Below are 27,973 nucleotides of genomic sequence, written 5' to 3' on the forward strand. Positions count from 1 at the left end.
CCCACACAGACCCCGCGCTAACTCGTTGCGGGCGAGCACGGGTGACGTGTAGGTGTGCGGGGCGTCCTTTCACCTCATACCCCGATTGCCATCTCAACCTGTCGCGGACTACACCTATCTACCAAAGTACGCTCAAAAATTCACACTGACTTACGCAATTCGTAGAAGTAAAAAGTTGTGAAAGCGAAAGACAGCGTTAATTACGTTATACTTAATTTAATTTACTGTAAAGGTAGCGTAGCACATCGTCCTTGAACTATACCTAGTAACACAGATACATATGTAGTAGCATGTAATAATGAGACATGAAAGTATGTTTATTTCTCGATATAGGTAATTTCAATTTTAGGCACGTGTCCAACCACGGACAATTATTAGCGATAAGAGTTGAGCTAAAAATTAGAAATGTGTTTGGAAGCAAAGAGCAAACGAGCACGCGGGTCACCTGATGTTAAGTGATTACCGCCGCCCATGAACATTTGCAGCACCAGAGGACCTGCCGATACGTTGCCGGCCTTTTAGGAATTTGTTGGTGCGCCCCTTGAATAATCCCATGTTGTAATCTAGTGGGAACACCGCCGATGGGAGTTGATTCCACAGTTTGCATGTGCGTGGAAAGAAGAATCGGGCACAACGGACGGTCGAAGTGCACCAGACAGGTTGTAGAAAAGGGAGGGTGGAATGAGGTCAAAAAGCTATTCAGATCACTCCCCATTATAAAGGCGATAGAACACGCATACAGAGCTTACATCTCTGCGATGCTCCAGTACTGTACCAATACTTACAATGTTTGCAGTAATTGCAAGTGCTCGCGCGGTAAATAGGGCGTGCCGGCTCATGTTTCTCGTTATAGTGAATGCACGAGACAAATTAACACGTCCGTGGGCAGCTCACACTCAATTTAAGATTATTATTAGTTAGGTACCTACAAGTTATCGCAAATCTTGTCCTATCATATCACACTACTTTTCATTCATACGCATATAATATACTAGACGATGGCCGCGACTTCGTCCGCGTGGATTTAGGTTTTAAAAATCCCGCAGGAACTCTTTGATTTTCCGGGATAAAACGTAGCCATGCCCACCTCCGGGATGCAAACTTTAAAAAATTTGAAGAAAGATACAGTTTCATCAAAATCGTTGGCCGGATGGGCCGTAAAAACTAGCATATATAGACAGACACATTGTCGCATTTATGATATTAGTATGGATTGATATAATGATTATAACATAATCAATGCTCCATTACTCACATTATATATTTTTTTAATTGCATCGTCTTATGTACGAGGATTTATTTCTGTTATAACTAATGATTAAATAAATCATGAAGCAATGCTCGAACATTCACTGTGTAGACTTGCTTAATGTGAAGTAAAATGCGGGGAAATGATACGAATCAGACTATGCATGTAATATGCTGTATAAAAAAATATAGGAAAACGTTGTGAGGAAACCTGCATGTCTTGGTAGGAATTGTGGGATATACGCATACCGTACTCGTATATTTCCTGTGAGACAAGAATTTTCTTTGATGAAAAATTTATCGCAAGCGAATGATCTACGTGCTTGATTTTATTTTTTGCTGTATTCGAATCTTTTAGGCTCAACACACAATACGGTACACATCTTTCTAAAATGTTAGTTAGTTCACGTGGCAACATTTTTGAAGACAATAACGTGCCAATGAGCCTTTGATTTACAGAATGTTTCGATTGAAAAAAAACACATCTTCAAGAATAAAATTAAATTTATTACACATATAATTATTATACGCACACACACACACACACAATCACAGAATCAAAATGCGTAACATTGTAAATTTCTTTTAATAATCATTTAAAGCAAATGACGCAAGTGAGAACGCATGGAATTTATTTCATTTAATTTTTTTCACGTAGGTATCTAGCTCGCAAAAGTGTTGAGTACGTCTTGGTCGTTTTGGCATGTATTACTTAATCGTAGCGTTTTAACTATCGTGAGTGATTTCCATTATAAATGTAGAAGAATCCGGCTGTACTCACGCGTTTAGTCGACGTAAGGCCGACTAGTTTCTTCTAGATTCTTCTATTCAGGGTGTAACCAGAACGCTGGCAAAAACTTAGCGTTATTGTTATACTACTTAAACACAATCCAGTACCAATTACCATTTGCCTTATTTTGTAGTTTTAGTGATTTAGTATTTTTCAAACCCGCCAATGTATAGCGTGCAAAACTCGGGTCAATGCCCCGCCTACGACGTGGCATTGACTCCGAGTGGCCTACTTTCGCAGCGTTCGTTGACCTCCAGGGTCATTCAGATGTTTTATTTGCAATATATCATTAACTTTTACAAAATATTTTTACGCGTTTTTTTTTGTGGTGTCATATCAGCAATCATCAGTATTATCACCTGTCTTCGTTTTTGCCAGCGTTCTGGTTACACCGTATTTATAATTACTTAATCATTTGACTCATGTCGTGTTTTTGCCAACGGATAAGAATCCGGACGTATTCGAAAAGTATTTCGCGTTAGCTTCATTAACGCGAGTCTCAGCCGCCTGTGGATTTACAATTTCTAGACCCTGTAACAATAAATATGATCTGTTAATTATTGGTCCTTCGAACCAGATATGGAAATTAATATAATTTTTACAACCCTCGACTGCAATCTCATCTGGTGGTAAGTAATGATGTAATATATTTTAATGTATATAACGGGTACATACCACGATTCATTTGATGTTTTTATTTGTCGATATTTCAACCCGATTGCGAAAAATCGTGGTATGTACCCGTTATCTACATTTAAATATGTAAGTAAAGATGCAGTCTAAGATGGAAGCGGGCTAGCTGGAAGGAGTCTGGCCGTTTTATTAAACCAATAAGTATATCTGTAAATTGTTTCTAAGTGGCCGGAACTCTTAATAGCTTGGCAGCGCGACTTTGCAGGTAGGGCACTAACAAACCATGGTCGCAGCCTTTCACTAGATCAGACCAGAGCCAATTCAGAAATTCCAATTTTCCGAATTGTCCCAGTTGGGAATCGAACCCAGGACCTTCCACTTATAAGACCACACCGCTCATCATTATGCCAGGGAGGTCATAAAGCATATTTCCGCTATGCTCATACTCCGAAATTCTTATATTATAATTTAAATAACCATGTTTTAAGTATCTTTTAAAAAACTGTTATTCTAGTTGGAGACGACATTAATTGGGATACAAACATACATTACAACTTTACGAAAACGATAATTAAGATTGAAGTCATGGTATAAAGAAATAATTGGATTTGTGATTTTATATCTGCCATCAATTAATTACTTATTCGTTACAAGAAAAATCGGAGAACACCAGACATCAAGAAACACAAGTATTTAATGAATTTGATAGCCATACCATCTGAAAGTCAAGATCGTATTTATATTTAGAAATAGCTTATGCTCGCGACTTCGTCTGCGTGGACTACACAAATTTCAAACCCCGAATTTACCCCCCTTAGGGGCTAAATTTTCAAAAATCCTTTCTTAGCTTACGTCATAATAGTTTCTTGTTCACTCTGGACTGGTTTCCGCACTTAAACGTTTCCGTCTGTTGTGCAGTCAGCTTTCCTCATAAGGATATTGTATAGATATATAATGTACTATCTAATGCTCGCGACTTCGTCCGCGTGGGTTTCCCAATTTTCAAACCCCTATTTTAGTTAGCGGATGTCTACGGCATAATAGTAACTATCTGCAAGCCAAATTTCAGCCCGATCCATCCAGTAGTTTGAGCTGTGTGTGGATAGATCAGTCAGTCAGTCAGTCAGTCAGTCAGTCAGCTTTTCCTTTTATATGTAAGTATAGAAGATATAGAATAATATATTATATTAAATAGATATATAGATATTGCGAGTATCATTTTATCAGTCGCAGTCAATAGTCAATTCGTTCTATAGCCCCATTGTCGGCTGCGACTTTAATGATGGTTGTAGCAGCAGTCACGAGAAAGAGGAACACGGCATTAGCAATAAAATTGCAAACTCGATACAATCTCAGAGACATTTGTCAAAATTACTAGAGCAACATAGTGGACAACTTGAATGGTGTACCAAGTTTATCAGACTGTCTTTTGCCGTACCTATATACCGTAATAGAATAGAATCGAGATTTTTTAATCTAAATATTATATGAAAGGAAAAGCTGGCTGACTGACTGATTGATATATCAACGCACAGCTCAAACTACTGGACGGATAGGGCTGAAATTTGGCATGCGGATAGCTTTTATGACGTAAACATCCACTAAGTAAGGATTTTTGAAAATACAACCCCTAAGGGGATAAAATAGGGGTTTGAAATTTGTGTAGTTCACGCGGACGAAGTCGCGGGCATAAATGAGTTAAATATAAACTTTTACAAGTACTTTTGAATTGTCCAAAAATTTACCACTGGTTTGGAAATTGCAATGCTATTCCAACCGAGAAGAACGATTCTGTAAATTGGCAATAGCATGTCAATAACACTATATTTTACCAAAAAGAAATACGACTCCGTCAAAATATACTGTTCATCTATTAGTTAATTGTAAAAAAAATGTCACATCATTGCTACAATCCAAAATGTTGTAATTGGCTGAATTTATGGTATTTTGGGTGCAATAATGCATTTCAGCCAATAGCTAGCCTGCGGGAGAAATGCATTCATTAATCTATAGGTACTCTTCCTCACGTTTCTTAACAAAACTATGCACCTTAATGACTAGGGTTCACTTATGTTGGCTTAAAAATGTTTATTACTTCCGTCTAAGTTATCATTACGTGCGGGCGCTTTTTTACGCTTGATGTATAAGATCTGCTGCTCCATGGTCTAGCTCATTGCCATTTGATAGCAATAACCATAGCTCTATTCCACGCTCGCCATTTCTGGCTATTATCATTTAGATCTGTGATTACTAGACGCGGTGTTTCAGCTCCGTCACACAAGTAGATAAGTAAGCCAATGGCTGGCATGACGTTTCATTTGTTCGTAAAAGTGCGATTTGTTGCCCACCCTGGGTGCATGATAAGACGTTGCGATTGTCATTGTAATAAGTAATAACGATGGTTCTGCCTTGACTCGGCTATTTATAACCTAGAAAATTACATAATAACACGCGATGTCGCAGAGACAATACAAAATTTTAATAAGTTTCAATAAGCAGTGAATTATGATTGGTAATGGTTATTTTAAATAATATGTTATATCATCATTATCATCATCATCATGATCAACCCATCGCCGGGTCACTACAGAGCACAGGTCTCCTCTCAGAGTGAGAAGGGTTTTGGCCATAGTCTACTACGCTGGCCAAGTGCGGATTGGCAGACTTGACACACCTTTGAGAACATTATGGAGAACTCTCAGGCATGCAGGTTTTACTCACGATGTTTTCCTTCACCGTTAAAGCAAGTGATATTTTAATTTCTTAAAAACGCACATAACTCCGAAAAGTTAGAGGTGCGTGCCCGGGATCGAACCCCCGACCTCCGATTGTAAGGCGGACCTCTTAACCACTAGGCTACCACAGCTATGTTATATCAATAATTGTCAATTCATTAAGTTAATACCTATAGTACGCAACAGGTCGAGATGGCGATGCGAGGCATCCCCTGCCTCATCCCCGATTGTCATCTCGACCTGCCGCGTACTATACCTACATAATCTTAAATAGTATTTAAAAAAACATTGGCACAGATTCCGTTGTCTTTCTCTAAACTAAATGTAGAGTATCTGCATCCTTTTCTTTTTAACAATGCTAAAAAGGGACAGAACATGAACTTTACATTTAAAGTCTCTAAATTTTAGTGCACGCTACAAATTTAAACAGTAGGCTCGCGACTGTGCGCTAAAATCACGGGTTTTACCATTTTTTAAAAATAAAATTTAAAACTGTCAAACTGCGTCTGTCCTTTTCATATTACATTAGTAAGAAGAGGATGCGAATACTCTAAAATTAGGTTGTGCTCAGAATCAGTACCACTGTAATCTTAGTTTGCCTTAGTTTGCCACTATTGAACTTGGGTCCCCTTTCAGAATAAAAATAGTCTGTTGCGGAATGGGAGATTTCGTACATCTTTGAGATCATTATGATAAACTCTCAGGCGCGCAGATTTTCTCGTGTTTTAATTTCTTAAAATGCAGATAGATGTAACTTTAGAGGCCGTCTTCATAAGCAAATAGGTATATAATAAATTATTGTTTATATATACCTACTACTAATATTTTATGCTCTAACCACGAGCCTATTTTCACATAGATGTAAGTAATTAATTTGATAATCTTTAAAAACCATAAAAACGTAATTAACACATCAAACATTGTATAATTTGGTGATTAATGATCGTGTTTCAAACATGTTAATTATTGAAATACGGCAACTTTACTTACATCTTTTAATCAATCTCACCTAATATAATAAAATGGGGAAATCTGGCGAAATCGCTAACTAAACATTTTAATCTTCATATTTGTAATTCAAATGTATGAATTATGGCTTGAGATATAATAAAGCCAACGCTAGATTCCAAAGATTTAATAGTAGGTAGTAGATTTAATTATTTTTTTGTTTTTAGGGTTCCGTACCTCAAAAGGAAAAAACGAGCCCTTATAAGATCACTTTACTGTCTGTCTGTCCGTCCATCTGGCCATCTGTCTGTCGTGTCTGTCAAGAAAACCCAAAGGGTACTTCCCGCTGACCTAGAATCGTGAAATTTAGCAGGTATGTATGTCCTATAGCACAAGTAAAGGAAAAAATCCGAAAACCGTTAATTTGTGCTTACATCACATAAAAATACAATGTGTTCACGAAAAAAACATTTTACTAAATCACACATAAATGGCGCAGTCCGTCATTTACTTGAAGTGTTTAACATAAAAGTGTTAGGTATTTCTTGTACGAAGGTACGGAACCCTTCGTGTGCGAGTCCGACTCGAACTTGAGTGGGTTTTTTAATGTAATAATAAAACTAGTCTAGATAGATAGCCTTACCTAATTAATAATTATCATACAAATCATGCCCGCGTGGAATTGTTGAACTTGCTTTAACGTCCAAAAAATCGTGGAGGCGGACAAGAGAAAAAAGATTATAAAAGAAAGCGCGATTTCAGATATTATCCCCTGTTGTTTAGATAAACTTATATCGGTAATGTGGCTAATTCCGTTTTACACGATCTCTAAACTAAACTAAAATGGCACGTCTAAATCTATTGCTATCCCTTTCATAATGTTGCTTGCGGAAAAGGATAGCACTAGATTTAGACCTGTTAATTTAGTATAGAGATTGTGTATAAGAGAATCGGCCCCATTATTTGCTTTCTTCGTTATAAAACTTAAAGCGTAGGTGCAGTTTAATTACAATAATAAAATTAAAATGAAGCGAGTTTGATTGATAGAAATTACAATCTTCTATAAAAAAAAGAATCGCCGAAATGTATGTAGGTACGTGCGTAACTTCTGAACGACTGCACCAAATTGGTCTTTTATATTATTTTGTTGTGTTTATAGGTAATTCTCAGGACAAGGTTTGTAAAACAGATTTTTTTTTAAAGTCAGTTCCCGCGGGCAACAGCTAGTAGTCAATACATTGGTAAATACGAGTACAGTATTCGACGATTCAGATCAGAGTTCTGACAATATCCTCGCATTTATTTTCGATAGCTTGGTTGGTTGTGGTTCATACATATTATGTACTCCATACTCATACATAATTGAACTTTTAGGCACAGTAAACAAACCGTACGTCAATAGCTACGTTGAGCATTGCAATTTGAAATTCACTGGAGTTATGAAACATTTACCTTTGTTCACGTATGATCATAAACACTACTAAGGCCCGCATAATATCCCGCGGCGTCGCAAGCGCATAATCTTAGCTGATTGCCATCTGCCTAGCGGTGATACGCTAGCACTCGCATTGAGGCATTGGCACAAAGATTTGTCAAACTATACACCAATAATTTCCTTATATAATTTTATAATTATCTTTACAGATTACAGCTTATAGGAAGAAGAGGGTGATAGAGCATCTTTGCGAATTGTTTTGATTTCATTGGTTATCATCATCATCAACCGATAGAGGTCTACTGCTGGACATAGGTCTCTTGTAGGGACTTCCACACGCCACGGTCTTGCGCCATCTGAATCCAGCGGCTCCCTGCCTACGTGATCAAATCAGAAATGAGGAGATCCGTAGGAGAACTAGAGTAACCGACATAGCTCAACGGGTTGCGAAGCTGAAGTGGCAATGGGCAGGGCACATAGTTCGTACAACCGATAGACGTTGGGGTCCCAAGGTGCTGGAATGGCGACCTCGCACCGGACGACGCAGCGTTGGAAGACTCCCCACTAGGTCGACGGACGACATCAGACGAGTCATTGGTTATACTCGAAGTTTATTAAAAAATGGTCATTACCTACTGGTCCATTCCTCAGATATTTTGCCAACCAGCCAGCCTAATATTTTTTTTTAATCTTTTATTATCAGGCTTTTAAGCCTAATATTTAATGAAATAAAATTAATGAAATAAAATACATAATGCAATGTATCAAACCGTTTACAACGACATCTAGGTTTAACGGCGTATTGGATATAACGAGTAATGAACAAACAAAACATACATAAGTACCGGGCTATTTGGAGTTTAAAGAATCCTCGATGTCATTATTACAGATTTTAACTGTACTTAATTGTAACCAAAAGACAGTGCCAAATTGCCAATTTCCTACGTTTGAATATTAGTTTGATAGAGAAAATTTGGGTCGCAAGATTTGCAAAGAATTTCTGTCTGCATACTATATTTACACGTTGGATATGAAATGGCAACAAGTTGGCCAAGTATGGTCACCAAGTTGGTCTAGTAATACCAACAAGGCCAACAAACGCAATCCTGTTGCACAAGAAGATTCCGGGATTCCGTGCAAAGTGGCTATGGTCGCGAGCGTGCGCCGTAATAGCACCCAGTTCTCTTAGGTCGTTAGCACTTAAGAATAGCGACTTTAGCAGAATAATAGTATTGGAAAACCGCAGGTATGAGGAACTGAGAGCTAATAGCATTATTTAGGAGATACTGGCGATAAGGGTTAAAACGAGACTTGAAATCACAGTACAGTACGCAGCCGAAAGTAATATACATCGACCTTTAGAAGGGATAGCAGAGCATTGTTTCTGTCGTTGACACCGACAAAACTTCATATTGGTATGAGTGACAAAGACAACGCTCTACAAAGCCGAAATGTCATTCTAAAGGCCGTTGTACATTACTTTCTGCCGCGTACTGTAATCTAAGTTTCGTTTGCTATTCGAATGGCTAATCGCCATAATACTTATTATTAGGTATGAAGATCTACGAAAAACGTCAGGTTATATAATTGAAATTGCATTGTCTACACTCTACATTTATTTTATTGTTTTCAAAAAATAATAGATTCTCACGAATCAAAAAAAACTAATTTTAACTTAGAGCTATAGTCTTTTTTAAGTGGAAGGTTCTGGGTTCGATCACTGGCACGGACAATTTGACAATTTATAATTTTTAAATTATCACTGGACTGGTGGGAGGTTTCAGCTTTCGCAAGTTATCACCCTACCGGCAAAGACGTGCCGCCAAGCAAAGGCATCACTTATCATTTGGTGAGATGTAATCTAGGTTATCTAGGGAATGTGATCGAATAAAAAATATAATTCCTTCAAAACTTCAAAGAACTTTTCCGTCGCGCATGTAAGTTTATAAATCCGTTATCCGACACAGTGCATTCAAGTTATAATATCTATCAAAATAATGATCAAAATAATATTCCCTACCCACGCTCTTGTCCGTGCGAAGCTTCACGCGTCGCGGTTCATTGAGCGGATTGCTGCGCGGCGTGTGGGCTTATTTTGGTTTTTGCTCTAGGCGTTTCTTTGTAAAAACGTAAAAGTTTCTTTATTGATTAGTTACTTTTGATCTATAAATAAATTCACAGACTGAATCGCGAGTATTATAGCTGTACGATGAGGTACAAAAGCCTTTGAAACATCATCATTTCAGAACTTTCTGGACGTAAAAATTTATTGCAGTGACATTATAAATTAGATTGCAAAGTTTCAAGCCAACACGGTCTAAAATTGAGTTAAAATTGAATTGTAAGATTAGGCAAAAGGTATGCTAATTCTGTTACACAATCTCTAACTAATATAAATTAAATTTGGCTTGAGTTGGCTATCCCTGTATCTTACGGATATTCCGTAATCCTAATCCTATTTATATTATAAATGTGAAAGTGTGGATGTTCGGATATTTGTTACTCAATCACGCTACTAAAACTACTGGACGGATTTGGATGAAATTTGGAATGGAGATAGATTATACCCTGGATTAACACATAGGCTAGTTTTTATCCCGGAAAATCAAAGAGTTCCTGCAGGATTTTGAAAAATGTAAATCCACGCGGACGAAGTCGCGTGCATCAGCTAGTTGTTTTATAAATGAAAATTACCACCTGCAAATGGCATTTACTAACCACTACAGCAACTTTCTCTCTTTATCAAGTACCAACCCCAATCAACTTCTTGGGCACCGAACCTATTAGAATAAGTAGAAAGTACAGATCCATAGATTTAATAGTTACAAGGTTCTGTATCACATTACATTCTCTATCAACAATAGAACTAAAGTACATTTGCATTTTGCATACAACCCAATAACATCTTACGGCTACATCTAATAGAATGTCAGCACTTTAACCAGCAAAGGGCGTCATTTCCATAACACAAATACCAACAGCGAAACCTAAACGGTGAAAGTCCTAACCAAATCGTCTGTAATATAAATGCATGGTTATATTTTCCAGTTACGTGCAATTTGTTAGACTGAGGACACACGATGCGCTGTGGAAATCTGCTGCTCGATTGCGGTAGAATGACAGCTAAAATGTCACGATCGCAATCATCTCCGATTGGTTGATGCTCGCTCACTATTGGCTACAATGCATTGTTGCAACAAGAATCGCACAAATTCAGCCAATCACAACAATTGAGATTGTAATAATTAGAGCCTCAATAGCTCAACCGGTAAAGGAGTGGACTGAAAACCTAAAGGTCGACGGTTCAAACCCCGCCCGTTGCACTATTGTCGTACCTACTCCTAGCACAAGCCTGACGCTTAGTTGGAGAGGAAAGGGCAATATTAGTCATTTAACATGGCTAATATTCTTTATTTAAAAAAAAAAGAGATTAATGCCGGTTTTACGAAATCGACCTGCTGAACAGCTGCAAACTTCTTTCAAAGTTTTATTTTGATAATGTCTTTTCTGAACCCTTTCTGGTAAATATTTTTAGGACCATTAATATAAGTCAATAGTTGGTTTTGTAAGCCCATCACAAAAGCAACTAACTAATTGTCAAATCAATACTAATAAATATAATTGAAGTGTGTCTGTAATTTCGAAATAACTACCTCATATTCTGAATACATCATAACTGAATCATACTTTTTAAAATTTCTGTCTGTCTGTCTGTCTGTTTGAACGGGCTAATCTTCAGAACGGCTAAACCTATTTTGAGAGGACTTTCACAGACAAGCAGAGGATTAACAAAGGTTAATTAAAGTTAAAAAAGCGAGTAATGTAGGCTACTGTTTAACCGACTTTCAAAAAAGAGTTGTGTTTTTCTACTTATGTAGGTACACCGAAATCTCCGAGATTACTGAACCGATTTGCGTAGTTTTTTATCGCTAGAGAAACTTTGCGACATTGTCTCATAAAAATTTGGAGTCCAACTCGTCAATCCTGATGCTGCAGGGGACCTGACCACCAAAAATGATTGGAATTAGAAACTGTCGGTTATAAATTGATATTGAAGGAAAGTTTTTACGTGGTACAGATATACCTACATTGCATCCCGGAGACGGGCTACTACGGATAGGCTACTTTTTATCTTGGAAAATCAAAAGTTCTCATGGGATTTTTAAAACCATATAAATCCACGCGGGCAAAGCCGCGGGCGCAGCCGCGGGCAACATTACTTCCCATTACTTCTGCAAGGATTATAAATAATATATAAACCTTGCAGAAAAGTCTTCAATATCATTTATTGTATGTATTGTCATTTATTGAAGGCAAAACCAAGCAAAACCTATAAAATAAATACAGAAATAGGGGTGTATATAAAACTTATAAAGCCGACGTATGCCAGATTTCTACTTTCTCAATGAACTCGAAATATTACATTCGCCCCAGAAGTAAGATGGTATTAACGATACTGTCCATCCACATTCAAGAGAGCATCGTAATGTTTTACGATGCATAAACTATTTCAGTAATGTTCTTGTCCAAGAGTACGATACATTATAGATAGATGCAGGTTTGGGCCCTTACGTTTAAGACTGGAATTGAATATTGAATTAAGTATTGATATTATTTACTTAACGGTAGGTTTTTTGTCATTATGTACAGTACGCGGCAAAAAATAATGTACATGGGCCTTTAGAAAGACATTTCGGCTGTCACTCATACCTATATGACGTTATGTCGGTCTCATCGACAGAGATAATGCTCTACAAATCCGCTATCTCCTTCTAAAGGTCGATGTAAATTATTTTCTGCCGCATACTGGTACTGTTCTATGCACACATTTCGAACCAACATTTTTGCATATACTGCAACTCTGCAAACTCTTTTGTCCACTTTCATACTTGGCAGTTTCATAGAACAAGGTTTTTTTTGGTTTGAAATGGGCATGGCTTCTTCTATCGGCACCTTAATCATTTACTATGATAGATACATGAAAGATACAAGAGTAAGTATAAAAAATAATGTTTTAGCACTTTGGTGGCGTAAATATTTATCAGTTAAATGCGGATAGATTCTAACATTCAAATGACATGTCGTATATTTGAAGACTTGAACCACAGCTCTTGAACTAAATAATACTTCATAGTATTATCGAAATTAGTAAAAAAATATTTCAGATTTCGCTGTAGACCATTCAGTGTTATCTGAGTGTCTGATCAAGTGAGAAAGAAAAATTGCTGCGCCTTGACCTTTGTGTAATCCGTCAGTTTCTTAATGTGGTTGGAAAAATGCAGCTTTGTTACAGAGTTCAACGCATTATTATAATAATAACGTATTATATTATAACGTATTGTGTCAAGACCGCACACATAATTACCTATTACTTCGCTCTTATGTCTTCTTGTTGCTTTCATAATTTCATACAAACTACTTAAAAGTAAAAATTGCTAGCCAACATGTAAAATGCAGATGTATGATAAATTTAAAGATTTTTGTTCTGGCAAGCTATCTTTGTTACTTAAGTCATGAACTTTCCCCAAAAAGAAAAAGTACATACCTATCAAGTAACTCGGAATGAATCTCGCTCATAGCGTAATTAAATATGCTATTTTGTACAAATCTCAGAACCAATTTTGTAGCATTTAAAAACGTAGTTACATTTTATTAATGGACATGGGAAAATCACTTTTTAGGGTTCCGTACATAAAAGGAAAAAAGGAATCCTATAAGGATCACTTTGTTGTCTGTCCGTCCGTCTATCCGTCGTGCCTGTCAAGCAAACATATATGGTACTTCCCGTTATCCTACAATTATGAAATTTGGTAGGTAGGTAGGTCTTATAGCACAAGTAAAGGAATAAAACCGAAACCGTGAATTTGTGGATACATCACAGAAAAAAAATTAAAATGTGTTCATGAACAAATATAAGTATTTTCAAAGTTAGATAACTATGCCAAGTGGATATCATATGAAAAGGCTTTACTTATACACACTAAAAAATTTATTTATTTTTACGCATAATAGTTTTTGATGTAAGTGCAAAATGTCGAAAAAATACGACTGTAATACGGAACCCTCGTTGCGCAAGCCTGACTCGCACTTGGTCGGTTTTTTTTACTGTGAGATAGGTTTGCGCTTGACGACAATCACGCTTATAAAAAGCTATGATGAGGTCTTCACTTGGAGCGCACTTGCCTAGAATATCCCTATTCACCTTATGCCTTGGAGGTATATCAGAAACGGCGAGTAAAAACGATTCGTACGAGTAGATTGGATGTCGACCACAGAAGGGTACCAACATTCACGGATTCTCGCTGTTCTGTGGTAGAATGGTGAAGGCGGAACAAGGTTGCGAAGTTCCTGAGTCCACTCTCCAAAGTCCGACCAAAGACCAAGTAATAGGCGACATTGCGTCGGTTCTGCAAGTCTTCTTGCAAAAAAGAATTTACTAATGTAAATTTTAATTAAAGATAATATTAAAACTAAAGAATAATAATAATCTAAATATATAAAAGGAAAAGGTGACTGACTGACTGACTGACTGATCTCTCAATGCACAGCTAAAACCTAAGTACAGATCGGGCAGAACTTTGGTATGCATAGCTATTATGACGTAGACATCCGCTAAGCAAGGATTTTTGAAATTTGAACCCCTAAGGGGGTAAAATCGGGGTTTGAAATTTGTGTAGTCCACGCGGATGAAGTCACGGGAATAAGCTAGTGATTTATTATTAGGTCTCCGGTCTTCGTTCGCAAAGCGCAGTATAAGAATTTCAACGATATTTTAGATAAGTAAAAGTAAGTAAACCTTCATTAACGTATAGAATAACGAAAGAACAATCGTACCGTAAGCCAATATCAAATGATGCGAGTAGATAATAATTTTATTGCTGTAGTGTAGACTGATTGATGAATTGTTTTATGGTCCTTCGTGCTAGATTTTATTTCTGTTTTTGTACGAATTCCTACGAAAATGACAATAGCGTCGATTCTGATGTCTTTCTCTAAACTAAATTAAGATTATCTGCATCTTTTTCTTTTCAATATTGCTAAAAAACGGACTGAACATATTTTAAGTGTTACTCTTCAAATTTAAACACTATGCTCAAGATTGACATCTCACGAAGTTTGACGGTTTTAAATTAAAACAATAAGTTCGTCTGCGCTTTTCTTATTATAGAAAGAAAAAGATACAAATACTCTAAAATTTTGTTGGCATCAGAATCAGTACTATTGTCGTGTTTATTCAGCACTACAGGTACTCGTATAAAAGACGGTGTAGTAATTGATCAATCGCGTTTGCTTACAAAAAAAACTACACAAGAAGATGGCGCGTATATCTTGTGAATAAAACACTCGTGTATGCATATTTAGAATACGTGAGATAATGCAGGTCCCATTATGGAGTTCTGATGACAATGGAACTTGTTAGCCGAGCACATCGGCACAGTTTCTAACAATACTTGATGGCTTTATGTAATGTACTTTTTAGGGTTCCGTACCCAACGTGTAAAAACAGGCTCATATTAATATCACTCTGCAGTCTGTCTGTCTATAGTCACAGGTCTTTAGCTCGTAGACTATTGTTTTATGATTTCATGTCACCGTAGCCTAATATTTGACATATCGTCGATTCAGGATCAAACCGAAAGTTCCCTCACTTTAATTCACTCTGGTTTTGGTAATAAAAACTGGTCAGGAATATGAAATTTTGGTTTATGTACATTATTCATTCATTCATACATATATTCGGTATTTAAACAACAAATACTGAAAACAACAAATTCATAAAGTAGTTTGTAAGCTGTGACCAATACAAACGAACAATTTTTGGGTGTTTCTTTCACGATTTGTTGCGATCGATGTCTCGCTCGGAAATAAATTGGCTTACACCCAAAATATGTTCATTATTATGTACAGAACCTAAAAGAGCGAGGCTCGACACGCACTTGGCCAGTTTTTTTATTACCAGTATATTTTCATTGATATCTTTTTACGGATCACGAGTCAGTAATTAACTCTATTCGCAAATTTATAATCTCTCAACACTAGCCGCTTCTTTCTCACGAAGAATATAGTACTTTTTCTTTGTTTGCTAATTAGCACATGAAATTTCTAACTTTATGCGTTATTTAAGAAAACGTTTCATAATTTGTTATATTCACATATTAACATACGCATTAAGTAATTAACTGATATGGGAATTAGTTATGTTGTGGTTTGCCTAATGACGACCATTTTGTTATAGAAGGGTTACGTTTAAAATACTATGACGCAGATAATTGTATACTATTGTGAAAAGGAGTACTTTAGAGGTTTCAATAGTATTCAGACATTTGTTTACAACCAAATAATAATTTATTAACAAAACCGGCTTTTCGCTTAGTCTTGTCGACATGTAACTACATAGGTACATAGTTTTATGAGGAAAATACTATAAAGAAATTTAAGTTTATCGATAGTCGACTAGGCAGGGCAAGCGTTTCACTCTATATCCACTAAACGATGGTATCGAACAGCTTTATTATGGTGTCGTGTTCGTTTTCTACTCGAATTCAAGATTACGGGAATACAATGATTGTTATCAGCTTTAATTTCTCTAGGTCAAAAGGGCTAATGAAATTTATATCGATTTACTTTTACCACAGAACACATAATAGTACAAGTCTTTGTTTAGATTTGGTAATATCAGAACAATTTAATACATTACACGCCTAGTCACTAAAAACCTGACAGCAAAAATGACCGACTTTATTAATTTGGTTCCGCTGTTAATAAACACTGCAATTGGAAAACTCATCTATACTATTATATAAATGGAAAAGCTGACTGAATGACTGATCTATCAACGCACAACTCAAACCACTCGACGGATCGAGCTGAAATTTGGCATGCAGATAGCTGTTATCACGTTGACGTCTGCTAAGAAAGGATTTTTGAAAATTCAACCGGGGTAAAATAAAGGTTTAATAGCGCGAGCATAAGCTAGTTATTTATAAAGGTTAAGTACTAAGTATTTAATATTATAAACGAAGATATCTGTCTTGCAGATGGTGATCAACTATTTTAGGGTAAAAGAGGTAATAGCAACATATTGAAAAGCAAAAGTATTTACAGTACTCGGCCGAATGTACTGTACACCGACCTTTAGAAGGAGATAGCACATTTATAGAGCGCTGTCCCTGTCGTTGAGACCGACAAAACGTCGTATTTGTATGAGTGACAGAGACAACGCTCTAGAAAGCCGAAGTGTCATTCTAAAGACCGATGTACATTACTTTCTGCCGCGTACTGTAAGTACTTTATACGCAAAATTATTCAATTAAAATGTCTACTAATTATATTATATACTTTCAGTGTTTGCGAAGGTAACTGACCAAACCGGTCAGCGTGTCTACGTCACGGTAGGCAGTCATAATTTAGAGGTCATCGGAGTCAAGTTACTGACCTGCAAAGGCGTGAAGGCGACCGAGGACGCGGTGCCAGAAACCTGTCTCCGTATGCTGGTGGCGCCTCCGTATTGCTGTTGCTTCTGCAAGTTCTTCTGCAGGGTCTTGCTGATGCGCACTTTGGTCTTCTCGTCTATTTGCGGCAAGCGCACGCGTCCAGTGCGCGACTTGCCGATCGTGCCGCGCGTGTAGCCCAAATCTTCTTGGTAAGCGTCGTCTTCGATCTGTGGGAGAAATATCAAGTTTATAGCCCAACTATAGCTGATGCCCGCGAGTTCATTCATACGCGTGGATTTAGTTTTTAAAATCCCGTGGGAACTCTTTGATTTTCCGGGATAAAAAGTAGCCTTTTTCACTCAATAGATCTTTAACTATACCCATGCCAAGAATCACGTCGATCCTTTGCTCCGTTGCAGCGTGATTGAAGGACAAAACACAGACACACTTTTGCATTATTAATTATTATTTTCTTGCCACATAAAGTCGATTATTTATCTCTACTATTTGTATAGTATATCCTACTAATATTTAAAGGTATGTTTCTTTGTCCTTCAATCATGCAGCAACGGAGCAAAGATTTTTTGCACGGATATAGTTTAAAGGCCTGAAAAGTGAAATAGGATACTCTCTATCCCGGAAAATTAAAGAGTTAAGTTCTCGCAGACAAAGTCGCGGGCATCATCTATAGTCACAGGTAAGATAGACAGTAATAGCAGCTTAGTTGTAAATTAGCAAACATTTTCACAGATATAATAATAAATTTTGGAGTCATTCGATACAAAACATCGCCTTATAAAATCGCGGTGCATTTAATTTCTAATCCGTGGATGTAATAAATAACCTTGCATCTGCACGAGTGGGTAATATCGTTCATCTATCGGATCACGAATCACGATTGACCCACTTTTTACATGCAGTGCATTTTAAGTTTCGGTTAGACCAGCGGTCTCCAAACTTAGTCCCGCAGGCCAAGACCGACCCGCGATAAGCTGAAAATGCCGGATAATTAGATAGATCTTGGCCCTTTGGAGTATAGTGAAGGAATCAGTGTGGCCTAGTAAAATAAAGTACTTATTGGGGCTCACGCACACAGACAGAGTAGAATTGAGGCGATTCATTTTTATAAAAACTTAAACTCAGCTTTATACACTTCAACACATAACACGGAGGAGACTCGAAAGACGTATGGCGCGCTCTGGGTTGGCGCAGTTTTATGCCAAATGAAAAGTTTAATTTAAGGTGTTATCCAAAGCAAGCCGCCACACCTCTCCACTCCACTCTGCCAGTGTGCATTGCGCTTTAGAATTATTGAGACGTATTAGGGAGGTGATTGAGAAATTTATTATTTTTAGAAGTCGGTTTTTCATACGTTTTTCGATCGTAGATCCGAAACCGAAGAGCATCTTAAGTTATGCGAATTACATTACCCATGTATAGCTTTGTAAGAGTAGGTACTAGTGAAGTCATTACCATTAAGCTTTAAATTCAAATGTGTTTACGAGACTAAAATAAATTACTACTTAACCCTGACAATGTGAACGCATGGAATGTTACAGCGCAAGTAAAACAAGATTGTATCAAAGAAGTGCGCGACAGGTTGAGATGATATGTAAAAACCAGGTAAAAAGAACTCTGACAAAAATCGGAGGATTTCCGATGATTTTAATAAAAAAAATAAAAAAAATCGAGGTATGAGGCGAGGGGACACCCGCATATCACCCGCGCTATTCCGCACCGGGTTAGCGCGAAGGCTGTGCGGAGCGTCCCCACCCCGATTGCCATCTCGAACTGTCGCGCACTATACGTTGTGGACTGTGGTTCTCACACCTTCAAAGTGTTTAAATCCTTCCGAAGCCTTATGCATTTGCATGCAGGTGCTAACGCGATTTACACCTGCCCTATTCCTAAGCGCGGACATAGTTTCTAAATGCTCATTTTATCTTAAAGTATGATTTTTCACATATCGAAAACTTTGTACTTAATATATTTCACTTTCATAAGTATAATTTTTTCCATGTCGGAATAAAATGAACCTACAGGTCATGTTTTTAAAATAACATTCTTCGTAAAGAGATATATATTTTTCCTAAAAATAATTTTTAACTTCTTTCTGTACCTAGATATAATTGAGAAACACCTCCACATCGAAATTCGTTTTAATAAAATAGAATAGAATAGAAATATTTTTATTCAAATAAACTTTTACAAGTAGGTACTTTTTAATCGTCAAATGCATCTACCACTGCCTTTCCTACCGAGAAGAACCATTAAGAAACTCGGGAGTTGCTCTTTTCAAAGCTTTGATATACAATATTATGCCGTGTATAAAAGTAATTGCAGTCCCGCGCATTGCTGGAGCGAGCTGCTCAGATCCAAACTCTTTAATATAAATATATAAAAGGAAAAGGTGACTGACTGACTGACTGACTGACTGATCTATCAACGCACATCTGAAACTACTGGATGGATCGGGATGAAATTTATGACGTAGACATCCGCTAAGAAGGAATTTTGGAAAATTCAACCCCTAAGGGGGTAAAATAGGGGTTAGAAATTTATGTAGTCCACGCGGACGAAGTCGCGGGCGTAAGCTAGTCATTTATTAAAACTCGTATTAGGGCTACTGTTCCTAACCGCACATGTTTTCTAAATGCTCATGTTATCTGAATGCAGCCGGCGCGGGCGCTTTGGATATCGAGGCCGTCCGCGTCGCTCGGACATCCGTGCTTCACCAGTTAGAGTTCCGGTCTATTTGAACACGGTGAAAAAACCATTTGAAATTCTGCTCATCTGCAAAGTGCCGCTACTCGCCAAGCGTAACATAAGGCGGGGGTTACATTCGCTGCATGAACGCGCTGTGTGCCGTACGGGCTGAACGCATCTTTAATAAAATGAGCTTATGAAAGTCAGACAGTCAATAAATACTGAGATACAAAATAGTGATCTTAAAAGTCAAAGTCAAGTGAAAGTCAAATAATTTATTCAAAATATATAATAAACTACACTTTTTGATGGTCGGTTGTTGGATTTGTAAGATGATACATATATAGTGGTGATAATTATTACGCGAACTTAAACCTAAAGTTACGAGGGTTCCAAACGCGCCCGAAGAACTGAGAAGAGTTCACAAAAAACTCAGCCGGGAAATAATTTACAATATTTTAGGTTCTAACGTGATTATCGCAATAACTTCATAAACAATAACGAATATCGCGTTTGTTATTTATCTTTACTTTTATTTATGTGAAATTATGAACTAATCACACTTACTTTTAAAATTATAATCATCGATAAATCTTCTACGTTACGTTTATTTTGTGTGAAAAATAGTGAAATAAATCACCAGTGCAGCAAATTATTATTCGATTTGACGAGGATGGCCATAACAGAGTTTCCAAATTAACGCAACAACAATATTGCAGTAGATTAAATCTATAGACCGCAGTTTGAGTTTGCTAGACTTATGATTTATATGCCTACATAAATCTGTCTCGTTTTAACTCTGTCTTTAGTCTGAGCAAAGTCAATGTGCGCTCTATAGATTTTAGCCTCGAATGCGTAGGTAGTAGGTAGGTACATCATTTTTGCGTTGGTTGTTAGCCTATAACCTATAACGTTCATAAAATTGCACTCTATTCAGTACCCTGGTATATTTCATTATGTAAAGTTAATTGGGTCAAATCACGTTCCAAGTTTTTTCTCTGCTGAAACTTTTAAAAAAATCGCTGCGTTTTTCGCGTCAATGTGTACCCCGCTATAAATGTATAAGCATTCCGCGAATATCGGTAATTATTACAGTAACGAGTAAATATTTGCATGTTACTGGTTTGTTACCGCAATCCGTATAACTCTGCATCGTGTCTGTTCTTACAATTATTTTAGGGTTCCGTCAGTCTGTCTATCTGTCTGGCTGTCAAGAAACCTATAGGGTACTTCTCGTTGACCTAGAATCATGAAATTTGGCAGGTAGCCAGGTCTTACAGCACACGTTAAGGGAAAAATCCGAAAACCATGAATGTGTGGTTACATCACAAAAAAAACTAAATTGTGTTCATGAACAAATAATTAGTATTTTCAACTTTCAAAGTAAGATTACTTTACCAAGTGGGGTATCATATAAAAGGGCTGTACATTCTAAAATAGATTTTTATTTCCATTCATAAATAGTTTTTGATTTATCGTGCAAAATGTCCAAAAAATACGACTGTAGTACGGGACCCTCGGTGCGCTAGTCTAACTCGCACTTGGCCGTTTTTTTTTATTTCGTTTAAGTATGTAACGCACTTTGTATGGTAACTTGTTAGAATGTGGGTTATTGCTTGACTTAGTAGACAGTCTGTACCACAGACTAGATTTATTAGGTAAACAACTTAATGAATCAGCTTTTTTTACTTTTAAGTATATAATGTGGCTAATTCCATTGTACACAATCTCTAAACTAAACTAAAATGGCACGTCTAAATCTAATGCTATCCCTTTCATAATGTTGCTTGCGGAAAAGGATGGCACTAAATTTAGACCTGTTAATTTAGTTTAGTTTAGAGATTGTGTACAAGAGAATCGGCCCCAATGTATACTATAAAATAACATATTGGCATTAATATGGCTCACAGCTTATATTATGTTTTGTTTATGTTTTGAACGTTTGGAAACGTGAATCAAAACTGACACTTTATGTGAAATGGCCTTCATATTGGAAGTATGTTGACAGATGTATAATCCCTAACATTTAGTTCCGAGTACGCTCACACGATGCTCACTGTTGCTATCAGCGCCAAAATGGCAAAAATCCAAATTGCTTCATAAACAAGTCGGCAATCGCAGATCCAGCGTTCCTGTATTAGTCGAGATCAGTGTGTGTGTGTGTGTTGCTCTATTGTATAACTCCTCGATCGTTGCACAGTTAATGTCGTGGCGGTTACCACAAAGAAAACAGAAGTCGTTAAACTGTTGGCAAATGTAATCCTGGAGGCAATTACGAATTCAATTCAAATTGTGTTTCGTCCGTAATAGGATTTTCATTAACGAAGCCTATGTCCGTGTGTAATTTATATTGTTCTCCGCAACCTCAATTATATGTGGCGTTTAATTCATGTTTTGGTTTAAAACAATTACTGTTTTACGACTTCGTCTGAATAAAGGTTATCACCGTTGTCTAAATATATAAAAGGAAAATGTGACTGACTGACTGACTGACTGACTGACTGACCGACTGACTGATATATCAACGCACAGCTCAAACTACAGGACGGACCGGACTGAAATTTGGCATGCAGATAGCTATCATGACGTAGGCATCCGTTAAGAAAGGATTTTTGAAAATTCAACCTCTAAGGGGGTAAAATAGGGGTTCAAAATTTGTGTAATCCACGCGGACGAAGTCGCGGGCTTAAGCTAGTAATATGTAAGTGTGGTATTTAAATGGGAATATATTGGTACACCAAAGATAAATCTGGAATGCTGACAAAGTAGCAGGTTCACGAGGTTTGCGAAGTGAAATCCCCGCTTGTAGTCTGGAGCATCAAAGTTAACTTCGATTCGTATGAGCAGGTATACTAGCGTATGCTCGCGACTTTGTCCGCGTGTTTCGTTAAGTTTCAATTAAAACGAGACAGATTTATGTCAGCCATATTACACTGTCTCATTTTAATCTTAAGTCTGAGCAAAATCAAAGTATGTTGTATACATTTCAACCTGAGTTTTGTTTCTTTACGTAGTAATAATTAGCGTGCTGTGATATTATATAGATTGCACGTTACACTCACGTCAGCGAAGTTGAGTCGGTTCGCGTTCTTCCTGAACTCTGTCATAGCGTAGCGCTCCTTCATCTTGCGCACGCGCTTGCCGCCTCGTTTCTTGCGACTCTGTTCTATCGGCTTCGGCAGCGGCTTTACAAACTTCACTGGGGGAGGTTCCTATAGGAAACACATTATTTATTAGCCATTTATATATTAGGCGGAACGGACCTATAATACGCCACTCATGCATTTTGAGTCTGATCGAATTGTAGTATGACTAGAAACATACCACAAACACCCACTTCCACTACCACTATATCAAATCCCTTTTTTGCAGTGTATGATGCCTATAACACGAGTGTACCACTTATTTTAGGCATCAGTGGCTTAACCTAATCTGGGCTGTAAATTTTGGTGAAACAATAAATGATTTAGCAGCATGTGGGTGGTGTTTATGTATGTGAACGTGCGTGTGGGAGGTGTGTATGTATGCAGTGTGTGTGCATATGTGTGCTTTATGTACAGAGGTAGTTTGCATTTCAGAGGCATAGGCTACTTTTATCCTCATGAAAATTCAAAAGTTCCCATTGGATTAAAAAAAACATAAATCCACACGGACTAAGTCGCGGGCATCACTTGTAACGCCTAATATAATATCAGAAATAAAAAGTGTAGTATGTACCTGCAGTTTGTCAAGTTTCTTCTCAATACTCTCTCGGAGTTGTCGTCCTATTTCCCCATCAGTGCTTTCATGGCACGCATCCACTCTCGCGGCTAGGATCAGTTTAGTCGACACTAGCTTGGCTGCCTTGTATCGTAGCTCCTATAATAAAAAATAACTAAATATTATATATAAAACTATTACTAGCTAAACTATATTAATATTAATTGGGTATAAAACTATTTAAGGGCTTATTGGCAATTCTAGGAAGTATTCAAAGGGCCTCAAAATGAGAGCACAATGAGCTACTTTTTTACCAAAATTTCTTTTTATTTGATTTTTTATACTTCTACTTGATAAACCATTAAGTGTCTACATCATGATCAAAAAAATAAAGTTAAATTATTGTGTATTCGTTTGTTACCTATGCGTTCTTACACTGGTCATCAGATTGAAATCAAAGTTTGTACAGTTATCGTTGAAACTTGCGAGGTTTTCGACATAGTATCATCAACATAGTACTTACAAGCATGCAAGTTGCAACGCATGCGGGGCATTATAGCTAAGTAATAAAAGAGAATTAAGAGAATTGATTTTTACACTCACAGGAGTAGCATCCTGAACAATTTGCGAGAAGTAGATGAAGCCCGTATGAGGTAACGAAGCGGCCTGAGAGAAGCCGGATAGGGTCTTTTTCTGCTGTCCAAGAGGCAACACATTGCAGGCTGGCATTCTGGATAGCTTTGATAGACCACCTGCTACACCCAGGATCTTTGCTGCTGTAGATGCACCTAATGGATAAAAAGAACATCAACTTTTATGTGATGAAATGTTATAAATGCAAGAGTATGTTTGTTTGTTCGTTTTTCAATCACACTGCCGCAAAGAAGCAACGGATCGACGTGATTTTTTGCATGGATATAATTAAAGAACTAGCTGTGATAGCCTAGTGGTTAGGATGTCCGCCTTCTAATTTTCGCTCTAACTTTTCGGAGATATGTGCATTTTAAGTAATTAAATATCACTTGCTTTAACGGTGAAGGAAAACATCGTGAGGAAACCTGCATGCCTGAGAGTTCTCCATGTTCTCAAAGGTGTGTGAAGTCTACCAATCTGCACATGGACACCGTGGTAGACTATGGCCAAAACCCTTCTCACTCTGAGAGAAGACCTATGCTCTGTAGTGAGCCGGCGATGGGTTGATCATGATGATGAAGAATTAAAGACCAGGAGTGATATAGGCTAATTTTTACCACGGAATATTGAAGATTTCCCATGGAATTTTTGAACAACCGAAATCCACACTGACAATGTCGCGGGTGTTATCCAATCATCATAAAAAATTTTTTTATTCATGTGGAGATTGATCAAGTGTTAGTGATAAATAACTAGGACCAACGGCTTAACCTTCTCTCCAAGGCACGGAGGCACACGAGTAGATATATAGACCAGAGGGGAAGCTTCATACTAGCGGCTGGCTGTAGGTTCACTCACTCTAGCGCAGCTCACGCACACCACGACGTGTTACGGACGCTCCATTTGCCGCCAAACTGGGCGCACGGAGCATCCGTGGCACGTCGTGGTGTGCGTGAGCTAGTGTGAAGCTTCCCCTCTGGTCTATAATATCTAGTCGTGTGACGGAGGTATCGAAAAGGTTAAATTCGGACCTACCAAGTCGGTCATCCATCTAGTTACTTGGGTCAATGTTGCTTAACAATCGCAATCGACTTGCATTGTCACAATTAGGCCACATGTTCTTCTGCTTACTATAATCTAGGCAATATGCCAATATAGTATCTTCTCCACAAATTACTCACCAACAATAGCAGTTATATTAGGAGCTATGAATGTCATCCTACTCTCCACATATTCGTAAATGTTTGATTTGAAGGTATTCAACTCTGCTGCCATGTCACATGCTTCAAAAATCTCACTCAATTCATACTCAGATAGTAATTTCCTGCAAAATTTAAAAAAATATTAATGATGAGTAGTAACAGAAATGAGGAGATCCGTAGAAGAACCAGAGTAAGTGACATAGCTCAGCAGCTTGAGAAGCTAAGTTGCAATGGACAGGGTTACAGTCTCTTAAAATTAAGAGCAAAGGGAACTAAGAATGGTTTTCTTTTTCTTTGCATCCATTTGGGTTTTCCCCATAACCCAAACAAATAAAACTAACAGTATATTCTTATTAACCATGGCAATACAATCAAAACAACATATCAGTTTTAATGCCCAAAATGTAAGTCAGCTATTTGTAGCACTGATAATTACAACAACTGCATTTTGCAACCTAATAATCATGGTCCCTTCAATGTTGTTATAACAGATTTTGACTGTATTACATTTATCAATTAAGTAGCAACGTTACCCTTGAGTTGTAGATGCTGTAACTGATACAATCATAATAGTAGCTTGCGTCAGGAAGCTCTGCAGTGTTTCATTATTTTTAGCTCTATCCAGATCGTTGCCAAGCTCTTTCACAGTGCGGATGTATTCCAACGGAGTTACAATCAATGACTCCAGTTCTGGGAACCTTTTCTGGTATTTATCCCGAACGAATCTGTGGATAATAGCTGGAAAATGAAATTTGTCATTTAAAGTTAACCTACATTAGGTAGGTTATGATTACAACATGTAAGAACTATAAAATACAATGAACCAAAAGCTTAATTTGCTATAATCCGCTGAAACAGATCGAATCTGTATGGAGCAACATGCAGCTTGCGAAACACACCGCCCGCCCTCCTTCTGCTAAACATGCAGGAAGAAGCAGCCACCAGGCTAGCAATACGCACCACCACCACACAAAGCCCAAACACACTCGACACACATTTCGCCCCGACACAGGAGCATCCTCAGGAGATGTAGACCTTACAATGCACAATTGCAAAGACACAGATTCGACCTGTTTCAGTGGATTATAGCAAATTAAGCTTTTGGTTCAACAGGATTATAAAAGATCCAATTCACAATTATAGAATTTTAGGACAGTTAGTTACCTACAGTGAAAACAAAAACAAATTGCAATTATTTTCAACAAGAAATTTGCATAAAAATGCCTTGATATAAGAGATCATGTGCACAACAGACGGACACGTTTAAGTGTGGAAACCAGCCCAGAGTGAAGAAGAAGAGATCATATTACACTATTGGGTCCTGTAACTATCACTAAATATCTGATAGTAAGTGTTTCACCTAAGAGTCAAAATACCATACCCTTATCTTCATAGCATTACTGTCCCAAAAAACTCCATTATTATGTGATAAATGGAAAGGGGTCAAGACCCTCAGCAATGGATATATGGTGCAGAACCATAATGTTATTCTACAACTTATGATTTTAATTAATTTTTTAAATCAATCCAATATTACCTACCTATTTCACCATCAATCTCAACAGCTATATTGTTAGCCTCAACAATCAACTGGTATTCAGGGTCTGACTCCATTAAACCAGTCACCTCAATTTTTTTCCTGTTATTACCAACATTTTGTTCAATTTCAGTTACCACCTGAAATTTTAATTAGGCATGTTACCATTTACTATTATTACTCAATATCATTTACTAGTATTAAACAAAATAATATCAATCTTAGGGATAAGCAAGCAGAAGAGCTAAGGAGTAAAGACAACAAATAAAAGTCCAGTGTGGAACAATCTCCAGCCTAGTAGCTCAAACTAATAAGATCATTAATATGGTAAGGAGGTAAGTGAATGAGAGGCGGAGAATCTAACCACATGCTCTTATAAAGCCATATGCCCACTGAGCATAGTAGCTGATGCATGCATGCAAATACCAGTCCATGAGGGACAATAATTATGGCTGAAAAAAAGTTTGAATCATACCCTTTGCAAGCGATCAGAATGCCTTAATTTAGCCAGTTCTCTAATAGACACATTTTTAATTTCTTCTTCCTTTGGTACAACCGGAAAAGGTACAGCAAATTCATGATCATTTGATGTTTTGTTTTCAATCATGGATTCAAGTTCTCCATCATCATTTTCTTCCAAATCCGCCAAGAGCTCATCAGCTAAAGACATTTTTGATACAAATTAGTTAAAACTTGTGGTTTTCCCCCAATATAAATGCTACTATTTATTAAAACAACAGATTTAAACAAACTGTTTTCAATTTTCAAAACAAAAACTTTTAGGTTATTTTACAAGGTTACTGTCAGTGTCACTGTCGGTCAGCGACTGTCACGGTGTCACGGACTCAATTCCGTAAAACCTGCGATTGGCTGAATTTATGGTATTCTTGTTGCAAAAAGGTAAAGTCCTTTTCATGAAAGAAGTCCCGCGGTGATTTTGGAACTATGATGTCGGCGGACTATGTTGGCGGTG

The 27,973-nt window shown here is 37.4% G+C and overlaps 1 protein-coding gene across 1 annotated transcript; it reads right to left on the reverse strand.

Moving 5' to 3' along the window:
• Positions 1–1,734: 1,734 nt before the first annotated feature.
• On the reverse strand, positions 1,735–27,814 carry Prp31 (pre-mRNA processing factor 31). The gene is made up of 9 exons (XM_069509326.1): positions 27,476–27,814; positions 27,005–27,140; positions 25,997–26,201; positions 25,443–25,585; positions 24,232–24,416; positions 23,647–23,787; positions 22,992–23,141; positions 17,226–17,450; positions 1,735–2,569 (listed from the first exon to the last, which is right to left on the reverse strand). The coding sequence occupies exons 1-9, from the start codon at positions 27,668–27,670 to the stop codon at positions 2,459–2,461; spliced, it is 1,491 nt and encodes a 496-aa protein (XP_069365427.1). The 5' UTR covers positions 27,671–27,814; the 3' UTR covers positions 1,735–2,458.
• Between the last annotated feature and the right edge of the window lie 159 nt (positions 27,815–27,973).

This window comes from Maniola hyperantus, chromosome 3 (genome assembly GCF_902806685.2).
Source record: "Maniola hyperantus chromosome 3, iAphHyp1.2, whole genome shotgun sequence".
NCBI lineage: Eukaryota > Metazoa > Arthropoda > Insecta > Lepidoptera > Nymphalidae > Maniola > Maniola hyperantus.